The sequence below is a fragment of the Pinus tabuliformis genome, chromosome X, assembly GCF_031772625.1.
Source record: "Pinus tabuliformis cultivar Carrire ecotype Pingquan chromosome X, CPIR1, whole genome shotgun sequence".
Lineage (NCBI taxonomy): Eukaryota > Viridiplantae > Streptophyta > Pinopsida > Pinales > Pinaceae > Pinus > Pinus tabuliformis.
In genome coordinates, this window is record NC_142308.1 from 91,529,242 (window position 1) to 91,544,617 (window position 15,376).

A 15,376-nucleotide genomic window follows, 5' to 3' on the forward strand; every position below is an offset into this window, starting at 1 on the left:
TAGCATTAGGTGATTTTTCTTCTATTAGTGACTGCTTGTGAATGCTTTCTACTTGTTTAGATTATTAGTGTTCTTCTTCATCAAACAGTAACCAATGCATGAGCATAAATAGACAAGGGACACAACATGTAGGCTAAGAGCCAAGGTCAAAACCTCTCACTCTTTGAGAGGAAAACCTGCACAAATTCTTCTTATAGAGATTCCAATTGACGAATACCAAGACCAAGACCCTTGACCTATTAGCCACTCCAAGACCAAGCCACAAGTCCTCTTGACTGTCTTCTCTTCTTGTTGACTCCTCTTCCTCTTTGATCTTCTAAGCATTGAGACATTGACATCACTGAGATCTCATCTAGATCTCTTCTCGTGAGACCTTCTTACTGTCATCATCAATGAACTGTGGTTGTACCAAACTATTATTTCTTCAAGACTGCTTCTCTGCACTTGATGTGATACCTAGACAAAGAGACTCTTCACTGTAGGAAGCATCTCGCTGTCCCTTATCTTCCTTCAGAAACTCATGTGATCACATCCGAATATGTCTTGCTGCCACTGTGTACTGAGCTTCAGAAAGATCCGAACTGTGCTATCTTGGCCCTTCAATACTCCTTGCTGTCACTGTGATCTGAACATAAGAGGGATCTAAATTCCCTACCCAATCTCCATTCCTGTGCCTTAGACCGAGCTCTTTTCTCACATCTGAACTCTGTAATTATTCTGCGAAATCTCAGAGGTATCCAAAGTCTTCTCACTGTGCCAGAGATCTGAAATTATCTGTTCTACCCAACCAAAAAACTCAGAGATAGATGCGAAATCTTCTAACTGTGGAATATGGGTATATATAGTAGTTTGTTCGTATATATAAGCTGACATGAGTTTATGAACCAGTGTGTCTCCATAACGTGAGCCGACATGAGTTATTATTTCATCTTGCAGGCTGACATAGGAAGAGGAGGATTGTGCTTGTCTTTGGAGGGCTATTTGCTAGAATACATTTGACATATCTTTATACATGACATTGACCTTTTGACAAATCCTAAGGCTCTCAATGGGAGCCATCTAAAAATAAACTTCTTGCTCATGAAACCCATGAAGCAAGGCATTACAAAATAATTTTATTTTCTTCTTTACTTCATTTACAAAATCACAATTACAATGTCATTATGAAGACCGAACCTAGTTACATTTTACAACACTCCCTCTTAACTAGGGAGGTATTCATAATGGTACTTGGTCATTCTCAATCTGAAGAATTTCTCATAAGAAGAATTGGATTGGTAACCCATTTGTTTAGCATCATGTCAACCAACATTGTTACATAACAAGGCCTTGACTAACAACTCTGTCTCCACAAGATCTAAGCTCAATGTTGGCGAGACCCATGATTTATAGACACTCTCATCATTGTCTCTCTTGGAACATACCTTACCTGGGTACACAAGGTGTGTTCCATGAGGACTATTCTTATCTTGGACTCCCCAACCCTCAAGGAATATCGGTCCTCCACGACTACTCTTCTCTCGGATGCCCTATCTCATCCTCAAAGAGTATCGGATGCCAAATGATTACCCAATCCTCTCATTCTGTCTTCCCAGGTGAAAACTAGAATGATGTGTCTATCTCTCCCTCTCAATTAGGGAGGACATATCTATTCCATTAAAGGAATTTACTCAATCCTACACAAGGAATGTACCTAAGCTCCCTCTTGGCTTTGGGAATTTTCAAGTTTCTTCCAAGTAAGAAACTTTCCAGGCTCCCTCTCAAAATAGGGACCTTCAACAGCTCCTCAGGTGGAGATGATGGGACAACTAGTTGCTTGAAGAACTCCTTTCTTGATGTCATGAATTTCTTCTTTGTTATGGAGTCTTCATCTTTTGGGATATCTTCATAGGGCACAAACCATCCATCAGTTATGTCATCATTCCTTTCATCGGAAAGTGATCCATCAGTCTTCATCTAGCATTGCTTCATGTTATGCTACCTTCATCAAACTTTCTTTTCCGGAAGGTTCTTGCATCCTTCTACAAGGTTCTTCATGGAAGACATTCATAGTTCTTACCTTTGGTAGCCCTACATAAGCTCATCTAGATACTTGTTCAAAAATAGGAAATGAACACTTAAATCAAAATTACCTTTGTGATGGTCTTTCATCATGACATCTTCCTGTAAGTATCAACATCCTGCATACATGTTGACATATCCCCCAAAGATATCCATTGTCAAGGGTCTCCATCTTTTTTAGACTTCCACCAAAGTCCTCATATCTTTCTGGGAGAGTTCCTAGTCAAATCTTCTTGGTTTTCTGAATGTTGATTGCCTTTACCACAGTTGCATATCTCACGATCTCTTCCTTCCTTTATTCACACGTTTCATTTCATTTCGAGGAGATTCTAGTCAGGGTTCCTAAATTGTAGTTAATCACCTCCTACTTCATATGAGGACATATTATGTTGATTTCATCTAGTGTGACCCATGCCTTCCGACATCTTTTCATAAGAGGAGATTCCTAACCTTTAATCATGCTTCTCAAGATAGAGTCGTGTTCCATGTTATCTGCAACCATACAACATGACTTTATAATATTGATTACAAGCATACATACCTCATTTTATCTTTAGGTCATCTAGGCTTCTTTTCAACAACTTCCTTGATTGGAAAGATTTTCAACCCCTTGATCTGCTTTATCTCTTATGTCATCATACCATAATCCATGAATTCCACAAGTTGGAGTTCTTGATGAAACACTTGCTTCCACTCTAGATCAGTTGGTCCTCCGATGAGGATTCCATCAGAGAATCTTGAGGATCACGCATATCCTTATTCAGCAGATATTTCCCTTTTGACTGATGTATGCTGAGACTTGTCCTGGATGATTTCTTCCTTTGATCTTTCAATGAGGCCACCAAGAGCTATATCCTTCAAAGTGGACTACCATAGATTTTGTTCCAGTGGTCCTTCATGATTCCCTATGGTGATGTCATGAGCTCTTGCTTCTAATGCTTCTCTTCCTTAGACTTCCTTCTTTTAGCTTCCTCCTCTTCTTTGATGAAATGGACTTCTTCTCTATCTTCCTTGTTATTGCCCTTCTTGAGTTTAGGACAATTTTTCCTATAATGCTCATAACATTGAATCTTAGCTATGCTTTTCTTTCTTTTCGGCAAATGTCTGAATACTTTTTGCCCTCAACCTGTCTTATTCTATCTTACATGGAAACCACAAGTTGTCGAATGGGATAGCCTTCTTATTCTTATAGACATTTGTTCATTACTTTGTGCATGAAGATTATCTCACCCCAAATCTTGCAATGTAGATCTTATGACGATAACCTTTTATCCTTTGATACCTTCAATTAGTGTAGATCAGATCTAACTGATGTGACCTTCTTTATCGCAACTTCAGAAAATAGCTCTACTAGCCTATCATATATATCTCTTTGATATCTCTAATACTGCTATATAGGGATGAGGGATCTTTGACTGATTACATAAGAATCCCTTGAGCCCTTTGATCCCTTTCCATGTATTCAAAAGAGATCTTTTCATTGATATGTTCAATGACTTCACTTTCTTGAGGACTATGCCTACCCTACTTTTCCATGCAAGGAATTTTGATGACCCAACCAACTTATAGATCTCCTTGCAAAAACAAAGTCATTTTACCAAATTTGATTATAAAATGAAAGATACTTACTTGACAAGTGAAGATGAAATATTCAACTTGATCACTTTGATGATGGTTGAAGAAGATGTGTTAGTGCTCCTTTTGGATGATCTTCTTCCAAATGAAAAACCTTTTTTCAATGAAAGGGGATTGCTACTTTTATTATGACAACGCCTTTAGATCTAGTTCTCTTTGTTGATGGTGATTGATGAGGATGTTTTGTTGCTTCCTCGGATGATCTTCTTCAAGGATAAGGATGAGATCCTTGCTGCAATGATAGGGAGCTTCCCTTATAGTTTTTGAAGATGATAATGCCTTCTCGCCTTCAAGATATTTTGACTTCTTTGGTAGTGAATGAATGCAGATCAAAAATGCTTCTAGGATTTTGACTTTCTCCCAGATGACGTGATCTTCGTCTTTTACAGTACTTCGAGCTACCTTGCTTTGTAGATAACTTGATGAGGGTCTTTGTAGTCTTTTAATGATGACTATATGATCCAACACTTTTGTTGGTGTAGACTTCTAGCCTTGACTACAAGTAGATCTTTGAACCTTTTGATCTAGGGTTTTATCCTTCAATGTAGATCTTTGAACTTTTTCTTTGATATTCTTCTACTTGCTTTGATGCCATTCTTGAGATTCGATCCTGGAGTGTCTCTATGATTGCATGCCCTTTTTCTTGACTTTGACACCTTAGCTCTGAAACTATGTTCAGAAATCTAGGGCATTAGCATTAGGTGATTTCTCTTCTATTAATGAATGCTTGTGAATGCTTTTTACTTGTTTAGATTATTAGTGTTCCTCTCCATCAAACAGTAACCAATGCATGAACATAAATAGATAAGAGACACATCATGTAGGCTATGAGCCAGGGCCAAAACTTCTCACTCTTTGAGAGGAAAACCCGCACAAATTCTTCTTATAGAGATTTCAATTGACGAATACGAAGACCCCAAATACTGTACAAAAATTCAAACCTCCAAATATTGTACAAAAATTCAAAACCCCAAATATATACAAAAATACTAAAAATCTCCAAAATCCAAGTTAGAATAAACAATTTACAAGTTATTTCTACAAAATTATTCACAAGATTTACAAATATACAAGGGTTTTAAAAAAAATTAAATTTTTGAGAAAAATATTTCTATGGAGTTTTTTCCTTTGAAGGATGGCTAAAAATACTTTAGAAACTCCAATGTGTACTATAGCCTTAACGAAGATTTAATCCACCATATAAATATTTGGAATCCAAGCAACAATGATTTTTGCCCAAGTTTGTGAACATGGAGGCCAAGGATTGAAGTACCTGCAAGCACTCTGAATTTATCTCAAAATAAATTGTTAGATCACATGGGGAATCAAAACACTTAAGATTAGCCCAAAACTATCAATAATATGGTTCTATCTCCATCTAATGAAAAATAAAATCTTACCAATATCCAGCACAAGAAAGAGATGCCTGTAGTCAACACATATCACAAATCAATAAACAAGAACACCTTGAATTGCACTCCAAAGTCTCTATTATGATATGAAAAAGTAGTTCCCAATGGGACAATAGTTATAAAACTGCTTCAACAGAAATTTTCGAGCCAAAGATCAAGATGCTAGAGACTCAAATGACTCTCTAATTTATATATTTATCCTCCAAGTGGAAACATAATGGCTAGTTTCTTTGATCATTGTCAAAATAATCTTGGTCATTGATAAATACTTAAAAAAAAATTAATTTTGACTCTTGATTTTTTATTTTTGAGAAATTTTCGAATTTATCATTTAATTTCTTTTTTATTAGCTCAAAATTAATTATTTTGAGCTATTTTCCTCAAAAATTTCACTTTGACTTAGCCGCCAAGATCCAAGGGTCCAAATTTTCTTGAAATATACAATATTCCCTTGGTGACTGATCTTTAAAAATTGATTTTTTTAGGACCTGCGAATTTTTCCACTTGGAGAATTAATTTTCCCAAGAAAATTTATTTTTTACTCTAATTAATTAATTTTTTGGCTTTGGATGTAATTTTATTTTGCCAGAAAAATCAAATAATTTACACGAGGGGATTTAATTATTTTTCCACCCTCTAATACATAAGATTTTACATTCACAACCCTCAAAGGGGGAATACACATTTGGCTTAGACCTTCAAGACACATAACCCATTTGCGACACAATATGATCTAGTAAACCAAACGATTTGTAATAAAATAATTAAACCAACTTGTTTAAATTATTCCCAAATCACTTTTACATAGACTCAGCTAAAAACACTAGGACTTACCTAAGATTTCAACAATAAATTTCACACTAGCTTTGGGGTTTAAACTAGAGGGAAAAAACTCTTCTGATTAGCCGTGTTTAGAAACACAGGTAATCAACGAGGTTAAAAAATCCCTAGGATGAAATTCATCATCAAAATCATAGGCTTACCTAGGTTGTCACATATATTCAAGGTTTTATTAGGATCATTTACGCTAGATAACTTGCAGAATGGGTTTACAATGACATATCGACTGCTGACAAATGTTCTAATCTTGTTGAAAAAATTTGGCACTTCCGCTTCCTTGGAACTTTGACAAATCCGGTGCAACACACCCTCTCATGGATATTATTTTTAATCTAGAAATAATTTTTTTTTGTTATAATATTTATTGCCGTCATTGCTGTTTCAAAGAAATGTTGTTTTCAATTGAAGCCTCCTTTGATTATTAATATAAACAATTTATACAAGGCTTTAAAACAAAAGGCAGGCTGGAGCTTGGTGTGCTAGTTTGAGTAGTTGAGTGCTTTGAATTTCATGCCAGAAGTTTCAGGATAGATTCTCTAGGTTAACTGCCTTTGTTGCATACCTCATGTGCTGCGAGTTTCACCATATGCTTTCTCAAATGTGCAGGGTCCTTGAGGGTAAATTTTGTCTGTTTTATGTGTTTGAATTTTCTTGAAATCTTCTTGATCGCCTTACAAGAATTTCTTCTTCAACTTTAGGCCATTTGTCAGACTTGGTATGTTTAAGTGTTTTCTGATAACCACTTTGCTGTTTTTAGAGACACACTTGTACGTGCTTCTGTGTTTTTTTTGTTTTCAGTATGCCAGTCTTCAACCAGAAGATCTGCAATTCGTTCTTCGATATTGGTCTTTGCGTCAAATTTCTTTGCATGTTGCCTTCACCAATAATATCCCTACTTATTACATTTTTTCTGTTTATAGTTCAAACAGTACTTTTGGTTTAACTTTAGACATTCACCATAACCTAGAAGCTTCCTTTTTGGCTTTCTTCATCAAATTTATGCTTTTTCTGGCATATGGGCACTACAACCATCACTCGTAGAAACCTTTTTCTATGCTTGTTACTAGACCATGCCTTTTCAGATGTTGAGCATCTATTGATCGATAAACAGAAGTATGGATTGTTTCACACGGCACACCATATCTGGGACAACCTTTTACATTCAATATTCATTTTTCTATCTTAATGATGGTCCTATTGTTTGGTTAAGCTACTCTATTTTGTTGTTGAGTATATGAACATCTAAACTGTCTCCTAATATTATAAGACAAAATATTTGAAATTCATTAGAGGTACTCTTAGCAAAACTTAATTTCTTTAGTACACACCAACTTCGTTTTTCTACCAAAGCTTTAAACTCTACAAATTTATCAAATGCATGTGACTTGTTTTTAGGAAATAAATTCAAAATGATTTGAGATTAATAGGGAATGGTTTAAATGCACACAAGAAAAATACACTAATCTATGAAGACACAATGATATGTAAAACATAACTTCAGTGATACATAGGCAGACTGCTAGGTCCCTATTTATAGATGGAAAATGCTGATGAAAACTATTACATAAAACTGCTTACAGAGAACAGGGTCCTAATACCATTGTTACAAATTAAGCTTAATTGACTGTCAAATTGATACCGATAAGCCTCAACATGTCCCACATACCATATTAAGAAATCAAGCCTTTTTTGCACTCCTTCCTCGGCAACCCAAGGATCATGCAACTAATGCACAAGTTGCTACTTGAAGCATGGATTGCTACTATTCCTTAGTCGACACCCTTATGCATCCCTTGAATATTCCATGAGATATGGCTGTAGTCTAGCTTTTCTGAATCATCCCATCCAAATTTTCTTTAAAGTTTAAAAACAAGGACCTATGTTTTTCGAAATCTGCCAAAGTGAGTGGAATTCTAATCCCTTTCTTATGCTTAGCTGTTTCAATTCTATATTTGATAATTAACTAGCATGCTGCATTACCAGTAAGAGCCCTGATCATCTACTTAGCACTGAGTGATACTTCATGAGATAATTCATCTGGCCCCTTCTCTTAGGTGCAAATATTCAAAGATATGCAAGGCCCAGGGTGACATTTTCTGCCTCCTATTTCCTTCATGAGTAACTCAGAATCCTTTGCCCTCTAAGGTAATCTGAATCATTATGAAGGCGACAAGATGGCTGGTAAGCATTGCCAGTGTCCAGGATGTCAAAAAGAATAGTGAACTTTCATGCTAGTTCTGAAACAATTGAGTTCCCCATTTCGTTGGTAGAAAAATTGACTTTGACAAGGATTCTTAAATACTGGCCTACAGATTCGCTCATGATTATTCTTCACTTAATATTAAGGGGACTGTTTCTGATCCCGCCATTGGAAATATGTTTTATACTTTCTCACCTTTGCCGCAAAGACAAAATGAACAGTAACCAGACACTGGGTATCATGAACGATTGTTGAGTCAATTTTGTAGATCATGTTGTATTATCAACAAAATAGGCATGAACCTTTCCTGGCCTTGGAGGAGATGGAGTCCCTTGTTCAGCCCCTTTTATACTAGCAACCTGTAGTGATATCCAAGTCCTTCTGCAGCAATAAGATAAAGGGCGCCAGTGCACAGCCCTGCCTAATTGATTTCTGTAGCTGAATTGAATTTGAGGGGCGGTCATTGCCTAAAGCTTGATATGCATATATTGATGAAATCATTTCTGCATATTATTACCATAGCAAAATTAAGTATTCTTTCTACTCCCATATAGATGGACGCACATGCATTGCTGATGATGAGAGGACTTTTGCTAATGCTCTCTACCTTTTTGTCTTGAATAGCTATTGATAGTTGTCTGAATTTGTACTTAATCTGGTTTTCTCAATGGCTCATATTTTGTAGATTCTGCATTTACTTTTGTCTATCTAATTCTAGTTTTAGTTTTAGTTTTATTTTGGTACATTGCCAGTAATGTTTTTCCTTGTGTGTGTAAATTATGTTTATGGGTTTACAGTGGTACATCTCTTTTCTGATGACATGGCGTTATTTAATTGCCTTGAACCTAGATAGAAACTAATGGTCTATTATAACAGGTGGGTGTGGAGAGATTTGATAAGGAATATGCTTATAGTATACGCCACAATTATGGGAAGGAAGGGAAGAGAACGGTAAGCTTTTAACGTTATATATAGTTTTATAATTGGACAACAGAAAATTTAATTGTGCCATAAGTAACCTAAATACATTCTTTTTCTCACTGACACAGGATTATAGTCCTTATTCTTGTCAAAAAGTAATTATGTCAACGCCTGGTGTAGGAGATCACCATGGTTGCCCTTACCGACATTTCAGGTCATCTTCACATATTCATTTTTTTGGCTCTAGAACTAGCATGAGATGAATAAGTTCTTGTCTATGTTCTTAAACCATTTTGTTTTCTCAAAAAGTGAGGAGAACTTGCGGGCTGCTCTTGGAAAAATGGGAGTTAATGGTATTACTGTTGATGAAGTGTTGCATAAAACTCGTGAACGTCACTACCAGGTACACTGGATGTTCAACTATTTCATCTTCAGTATTTAGGGGTTTATAAAAGACGAAATGTTTCCCATAGCAATGTTAGTTAGTTTTCTTGTCAAAATATTATCCTTGTATTTTATGTAGAGGTGTGAGCCCAAATTGTGCAGTAGTATGATATAGCAAGTGCAATTTTGACCAGTTGATTAGCTTATACAAGACAAAGGTCTACATTGAACTATGAGTAATTTAGTATCGAGGATGGTTGTGGATTTGTAGAGATGCTTATTCTAAATAGTATTTTATAGAGACTGGCTAATTTTATATTTTGCCTATCAACATTTGGTTCTATGTATTGTGTTATAGAAGTTTATTATTCTAGTTATATTGTGCTTGTCTTCAAGGGCTTGCCGCCATTTATCAGTTTGTTTTAAATAAGGCTGTATGAAGGCCAAAGACTGGGATATCAGCACCACTGCGCTTCTCAATTGTATTTCTTTTTTCAAAACCTTGGCTCAACCATGAGATAGCTAGTGAACGTTTGGCCAGCTATATCAGCATGTGACAAGGCAAAGACTTATCTTGGACTTCAAAGCATTATAGGACAGGTAATGCATAATTTGGGTATTTATTATAGAGGTGTGCTTATATTATATATTCTGCATTTTATCCTAGAGACCTATAATGTTGTAGTTTTGCTGCCCTTGATTTGGAAGAGTTTGTCTCCATTCACTTGGCTATTTAAAGTAGAAAGAATGATGAAGATCAAAATTGAGTCATTGACAATATACTAATGCCACACACACACATGCATTTCCATGGGAAATATCTTTATATTCCATTTGAGGAATATATATTTTCTGGTCCTCAAGGGATTGCATTGACTCAACAACAAGGTTAGAAGCCATTACAACAAAGTTCATCATGTCACTTGTAGGAATTGAATTTAGGTGGGGAGGATAATAACCATTCCTCCCTATTTGTTGATTTGGGTAGCATCGGATGTGCTCTAGCTCCAAAATTTTGTAGAGGGGCTAGAATACATGAGATCTCTAGAACTTAGAAATCGTTTGGAGAAATTCCATCTGGATGAGGAGTTATTAAAATAATTAATATTTTTATTGGGTTCGTAAGTCTAAACATAGGAAAATAAAAATATTAATGTGTATTAATAAGAATATGGGTGAGAAACTTTTAAGTGATGAGGATCAAGCCTGTTTTAATTTTAGCCGTTGATTAAAGATTAGATTACGGTCGTTGATTCATCAACAGGAAAAGTATAAGAGGAGGCTCGAGGTTCAATTGGAGATATACCAAGAGATCAAAGATTTCGACTTTTTTGGGGCGTGGTTTGCTGAGAAAGTCGAGCTAAGTGATCTGAGTTAAAGTGAGAGGGGCAGTTCAGCAGAGGGACCCGAGTCTAGGGTCGAGAATACATAGCAGCTAAGTTGCACAATACCAGGAAATGAGTACGAGTTTCCGAAATGGGAACGGGTACGAAATGTGGCCCCCCCAAATTTTAGAAACCGGGAAATGCAATATATATATATATATATATATATATATATATATATATATATATATATTAGGACCAGTGTGGAAAAAGTCAAGAAAAAATCGAGATTAAATCCCCAAAACACGTTTTTTTTGGCTGGCCGATTAAATCGGCCGATTTTTTGCCGATTTTTTCCCAGTTGAAAAAGTTGGGATTAAATTGAAAAAGTCGGGATTAAATTGGGACTTTTTCCAAAAAATCGTGAATGAGGTAGTTTATTTAACGATTTTTTATTTTTTTTTTTGAAAAAAATGGGATTTTATTGAAAAAGTCTGGATTTTATTGAAAAAGTCCGGATTTTTTAAAAAATGAATATTTTTGTTATTTTTTTTAATTTTGCCAACTTTTTGCCGACTTTAAAGACTTTTTCAACTTTTGGACCCTTGCCGATTTAATCCCAACTTCGACTTTTTCCACATTGATTAGGACATTTAAGAAATATGTGTAATCATATAACATACATGATACATTCTAATTTATTACATTATGATTAAATTGTCAATTGTTAATGCATAAACTATAAGTCTCTAAATTTACATCACATTTACTCATGAATGGTCACATAATGAAAATAGCAATATCCAAAATCGGCCACGAGAAATTTCTAATTTCTTGTCTCGTGCTTGATTGGGAGTCTCCTCCTACATAGTCAAACGACTTTAGTGCTCTTGATTAAATACAAGTTCCATACCCTAGTACCCTAGGTGCTCTTGATTATTGGGAGTCTCCCTTGCATAGCGGGCTTGGTTCTCTTGATTAAATACAAGTTCCATACCCTAGTACATGAAAATCCAATGGAAACAATGCAATCCCTCCAATCCTAAAATGCTGAAAAATAGATAAGTTTGGTGGATTTCGAGTGAAATCTAAAATTACACTTTCTCCATATGAAATCCAATGAGGGCGAAACCACTCTCAAACATCTCGAGTCATTTCATGGTAATGTTAAAAATTTAAGTAAAAATGTCTCCTTTATCTTTCATTTTCATCTTTTTACTTTAAGAATTTAACGTTACCATGAACTGCATATCAACACCAGGGCCATAGGCTTGAACATCAAGCTACCCCACTAAAAAAAATCATCTTTTTTATAACTTGAGAGAGGCATCTAAAAGAATCCAGAAGATATTTAGTCGCCCAACAAAAAATTAGAAGCGAAAAAATAAAAGAAAACGTCAAGTGTTAACTGGAAACTCTGTCGTACAGTCTGGAAACTCATTTCCAGCCGTACTGGCCACGTTTCCCCAGAGTGAAACGAGCCAGTACAACTGGAAACGAGTTTCCAGACCGTACGCTATGAGTTTCCTCATTTCCTTTTCGTTTTCGGCCGGAAACAAACCCCTGGGCAATGTTTCCTACAATTTAGCATAGCAGAGAGGCAGAGCAACAGAAGGAGAGACAACACAGCTCCAGAGAGGGTGACGCAGAAGCTATGGATAAGTTGCAGAGTGGAGCTGGTGGGGTACTGTTGTCAGAACAGTACCTAACAGGGCAAGGCCAAGGAGGAGGGAGCTACTACCGAGGGTTTCTAGCCGAGAAATCCGAATCAGTGGTGGGAGTCCCTAACCAAGTTGTATCAGCATACTTCCGTGCAGAGGAAGATGCTTCTAGAAAATCAATTGCGTTCATACCAGACGCAGACGGGAGAACAGATCGACACCTTCCTCGGTCGATTGAAGTGTAGAAATTTCTCATTTCCCACCCCGGTTTTCAGTTTCACCTTATTTCTCCAAAATAGTTAAATGCCCTTTCCCATATCCATACATTCAATAACTGGAAAATAAATTTTGCTGAAAACACAAATTCTAGAAATATTACAGAATGCTGGAAAATGTAGAAATAAATATCAGCACATACAAACAGTCATTCAACACATTTAAACACAGTGATTTTTGGTCAAGGTGACCCTGGAAAAACCCCCTATAACTCTTGGGGAAAACCAGTTCGAAAGCTCCTTCTTATTTCTGGAAAATGCCTTTTACAGTGATAGAAATATTCAGCAAGAAATGAGCAAGTAAATTTTTACAACTTATCTCGTTTTCCATGCCTCACAGCCAATTGGAAAGACTTGCAAACAACAAAATAGAATAGCAATAAATGTTGTACGGCCTCCTCGATTTTTGTGCCCAAATTTCAGCCTTAAATGATGTTATACGGATTGCCTAGAAAAGCATGCAAGCTGCCATAAATGATGTTGTACGATTTTCCTCGATTTCTGTGTAGAAAACAACAGTACATCTGTACGGATTTCTGCCTAGAAAAGCGTGCCAAGGTACAACCACTTGTTGTACGGCCTCCCTCGAAAAACGTGCCAGCAAACTTCAGATTTTTTGCTCCTCGATTTTTGTGCTAACTTGTTGTACGAGCTCCTTGGAACTTGAACCAAAACTATTGTACTGCCTCTCTAGAAAATCGTGCCCAAAGTCTGCGTTTCACTGTGTGCTAACTCAGCTGTACGGTCTTGCTGAAACGCTGCCTTGGAATGTGTGCCAAGCTGCGGCCTCATTCTCCTCATTGTCCAGAAATCTCCCTTGCTCTCTTGCTCTCCTTCTCTCAATCTGCTCATGAAAGAATGAATGACCTTTTCCTCATTTCCCTCCTTTAATCTAACCCTAAGTGACTTTTGCGGAATCCTTAAATCCAATGGCTGAAATAGATTGAGATCTAGGGCTGAGATTAAATGCTCATTTAAATCTCACTTTCTATTTTTTAATTCATCTCACTTTAATAAAGACCCACTTAGTCATTTATTTCCAAAGTCACTTTTCCTTTCTAATTTTACATTGACTTTATTAAAGTCACTTTAAAATTAGACTTTAGTAACTTTATCACTTAAAGTCACTTTTAAATTAGATTAGATTTGACTTTATAAAAATTATAAGGTCATTGTAGGAGAAAAATTAAATTCTTTTGGACACTTTTCCCTAGGCCAAAGATCAAAGCCTTAGGGAACCACTTGTCCTCCAGTACCAAATTTCAACACTCCCTCTTACCGAGGAAGGTGTTCCTCACCACACCCATCTTGTCTCTGAAGTAGACATGCTTGCCCCGTGGTAAGGCTTTGGTAAGAATATCTGCAACCTGCTCATCAGTGGGAATATACTCAAGCTTCACAGCTCCCATCTGAACATAGTCTCTGATGAAATGATATTTGATCCCGATATGCTTTGACCTGTCATGAAATACTGGATTCTCCGTTATTTTAATGCAACTCTGATTATCACAGTAAATCACTGAAGGTCTCAACGGCTGACCAAATAAGCCAAACAACATCTTGTGAAGCCAGATGGCCTCACAACTAGCTAGACTGGCTGCCATATACTCTGCTTCTGCTGAACTCAATGCTATTGACTGCTGCTTCCAGCTGAACCATGACACTACTGCTGAACCCAACCCAAAAAAACACCCTGAAGTGCTCTTCCTATCAGAAGCACAAGCTGCCCAATCAGAATCAGTATAACCTACCAATCTCACTCCATCCCCCTGCCTGTATTCCAGACCATAATCCACTGTCCCCTGCAAGTATCGGAAAATGTGTTTTGCAGCCACCCAGTGAACCTTCCTAGGCTCACACATAAACTGACTCATCGTGTTGACTGCAAAACAAATATCTGGTCTAGTGTTGACCAAATACATCAAGGAACCAATCAGTTGCCTGTACAATGTGGGATCCACCAACTCGGAATCCGAAGCATGAAGCTTCTTCCACTTGGTGATCATCGGTGTCGACATGGGTTTACTATCCTCCATGTGGAATTTGCCAAGGATGTCCACAATATACTTCCCCTGCCCCAGGAAGATATGCCCCTCCTCCTGCCACACCTCCAAACCCAAAAAGTAATGCATCAAGCCAATGTCCTTCATCTCATACTCCGCCGCAAGATCTCTCTTGCAGTGCTCTATGAGTCTCTTTGCACCTGTAATGACCAAGTCATCCACATACAACACCAGAATGAGAGGCTCCTCACCTATCACAACATAGTAAAGGTTCAGATTTGCCTCACTCTTCGTGAAACCCATCCCCTGCAAGTATGTATCTATCCTGGAGTACCAAGCTCTGGGAGCTTGCTTCAGGCCATAAAGGGCCTTCTTCAGTCTGCACACATGGGACTCCTTCCCATGCACCTCAAAGCCCTGTGGCTGCTCAATGTACACCTCCTCGTGTATGAAGCCATTGAGAAATGCAGTGTTCACATCCATCTAGTGGACCTTCCAACCCATCTCTGTTGCTATCGATATAATGGAGTGGATCGAAGTATATGGAGCCACGAGAGCGAAGGTCTCCTCATAATCAACTCCTTCTACCTGGGAGAACCCTCTAGCCACAAACCTCGCTTTGAATTTCTCAATGCTGCCATCTACAGCATGCTTTACCT

General features: G+C 37.1%; 1 protein-coding gene across 1 annotated transcript in view; it reads left to right on the forward strand.

The window, feature by feature from the left end:
* The window catches only part of LOC149138544 (putative DNA primase large subunit), a 127,811-nt gene that overhangs the window by 103,657 nt on the left and 8,778 nt on the right, over nt 1–15,376 (forward strand). Inside the window, exons 15-17 of the mRNA XM_089446597.1 lie at nt 9,025–9,099; nt 9,198–9,283; nt 9,379–9,472. Coding sequence (XP_089302723.1) covers nt 9,025–9,099; nt 9,198–9,283; nt 9,379–9,472 — 255 coding nt within the window. The remainder of the gene's footprint in view (nt 1–9,024; nt 9,100–9,197; nt 9,284–9,378; nt 9,473–15,376) is intronic.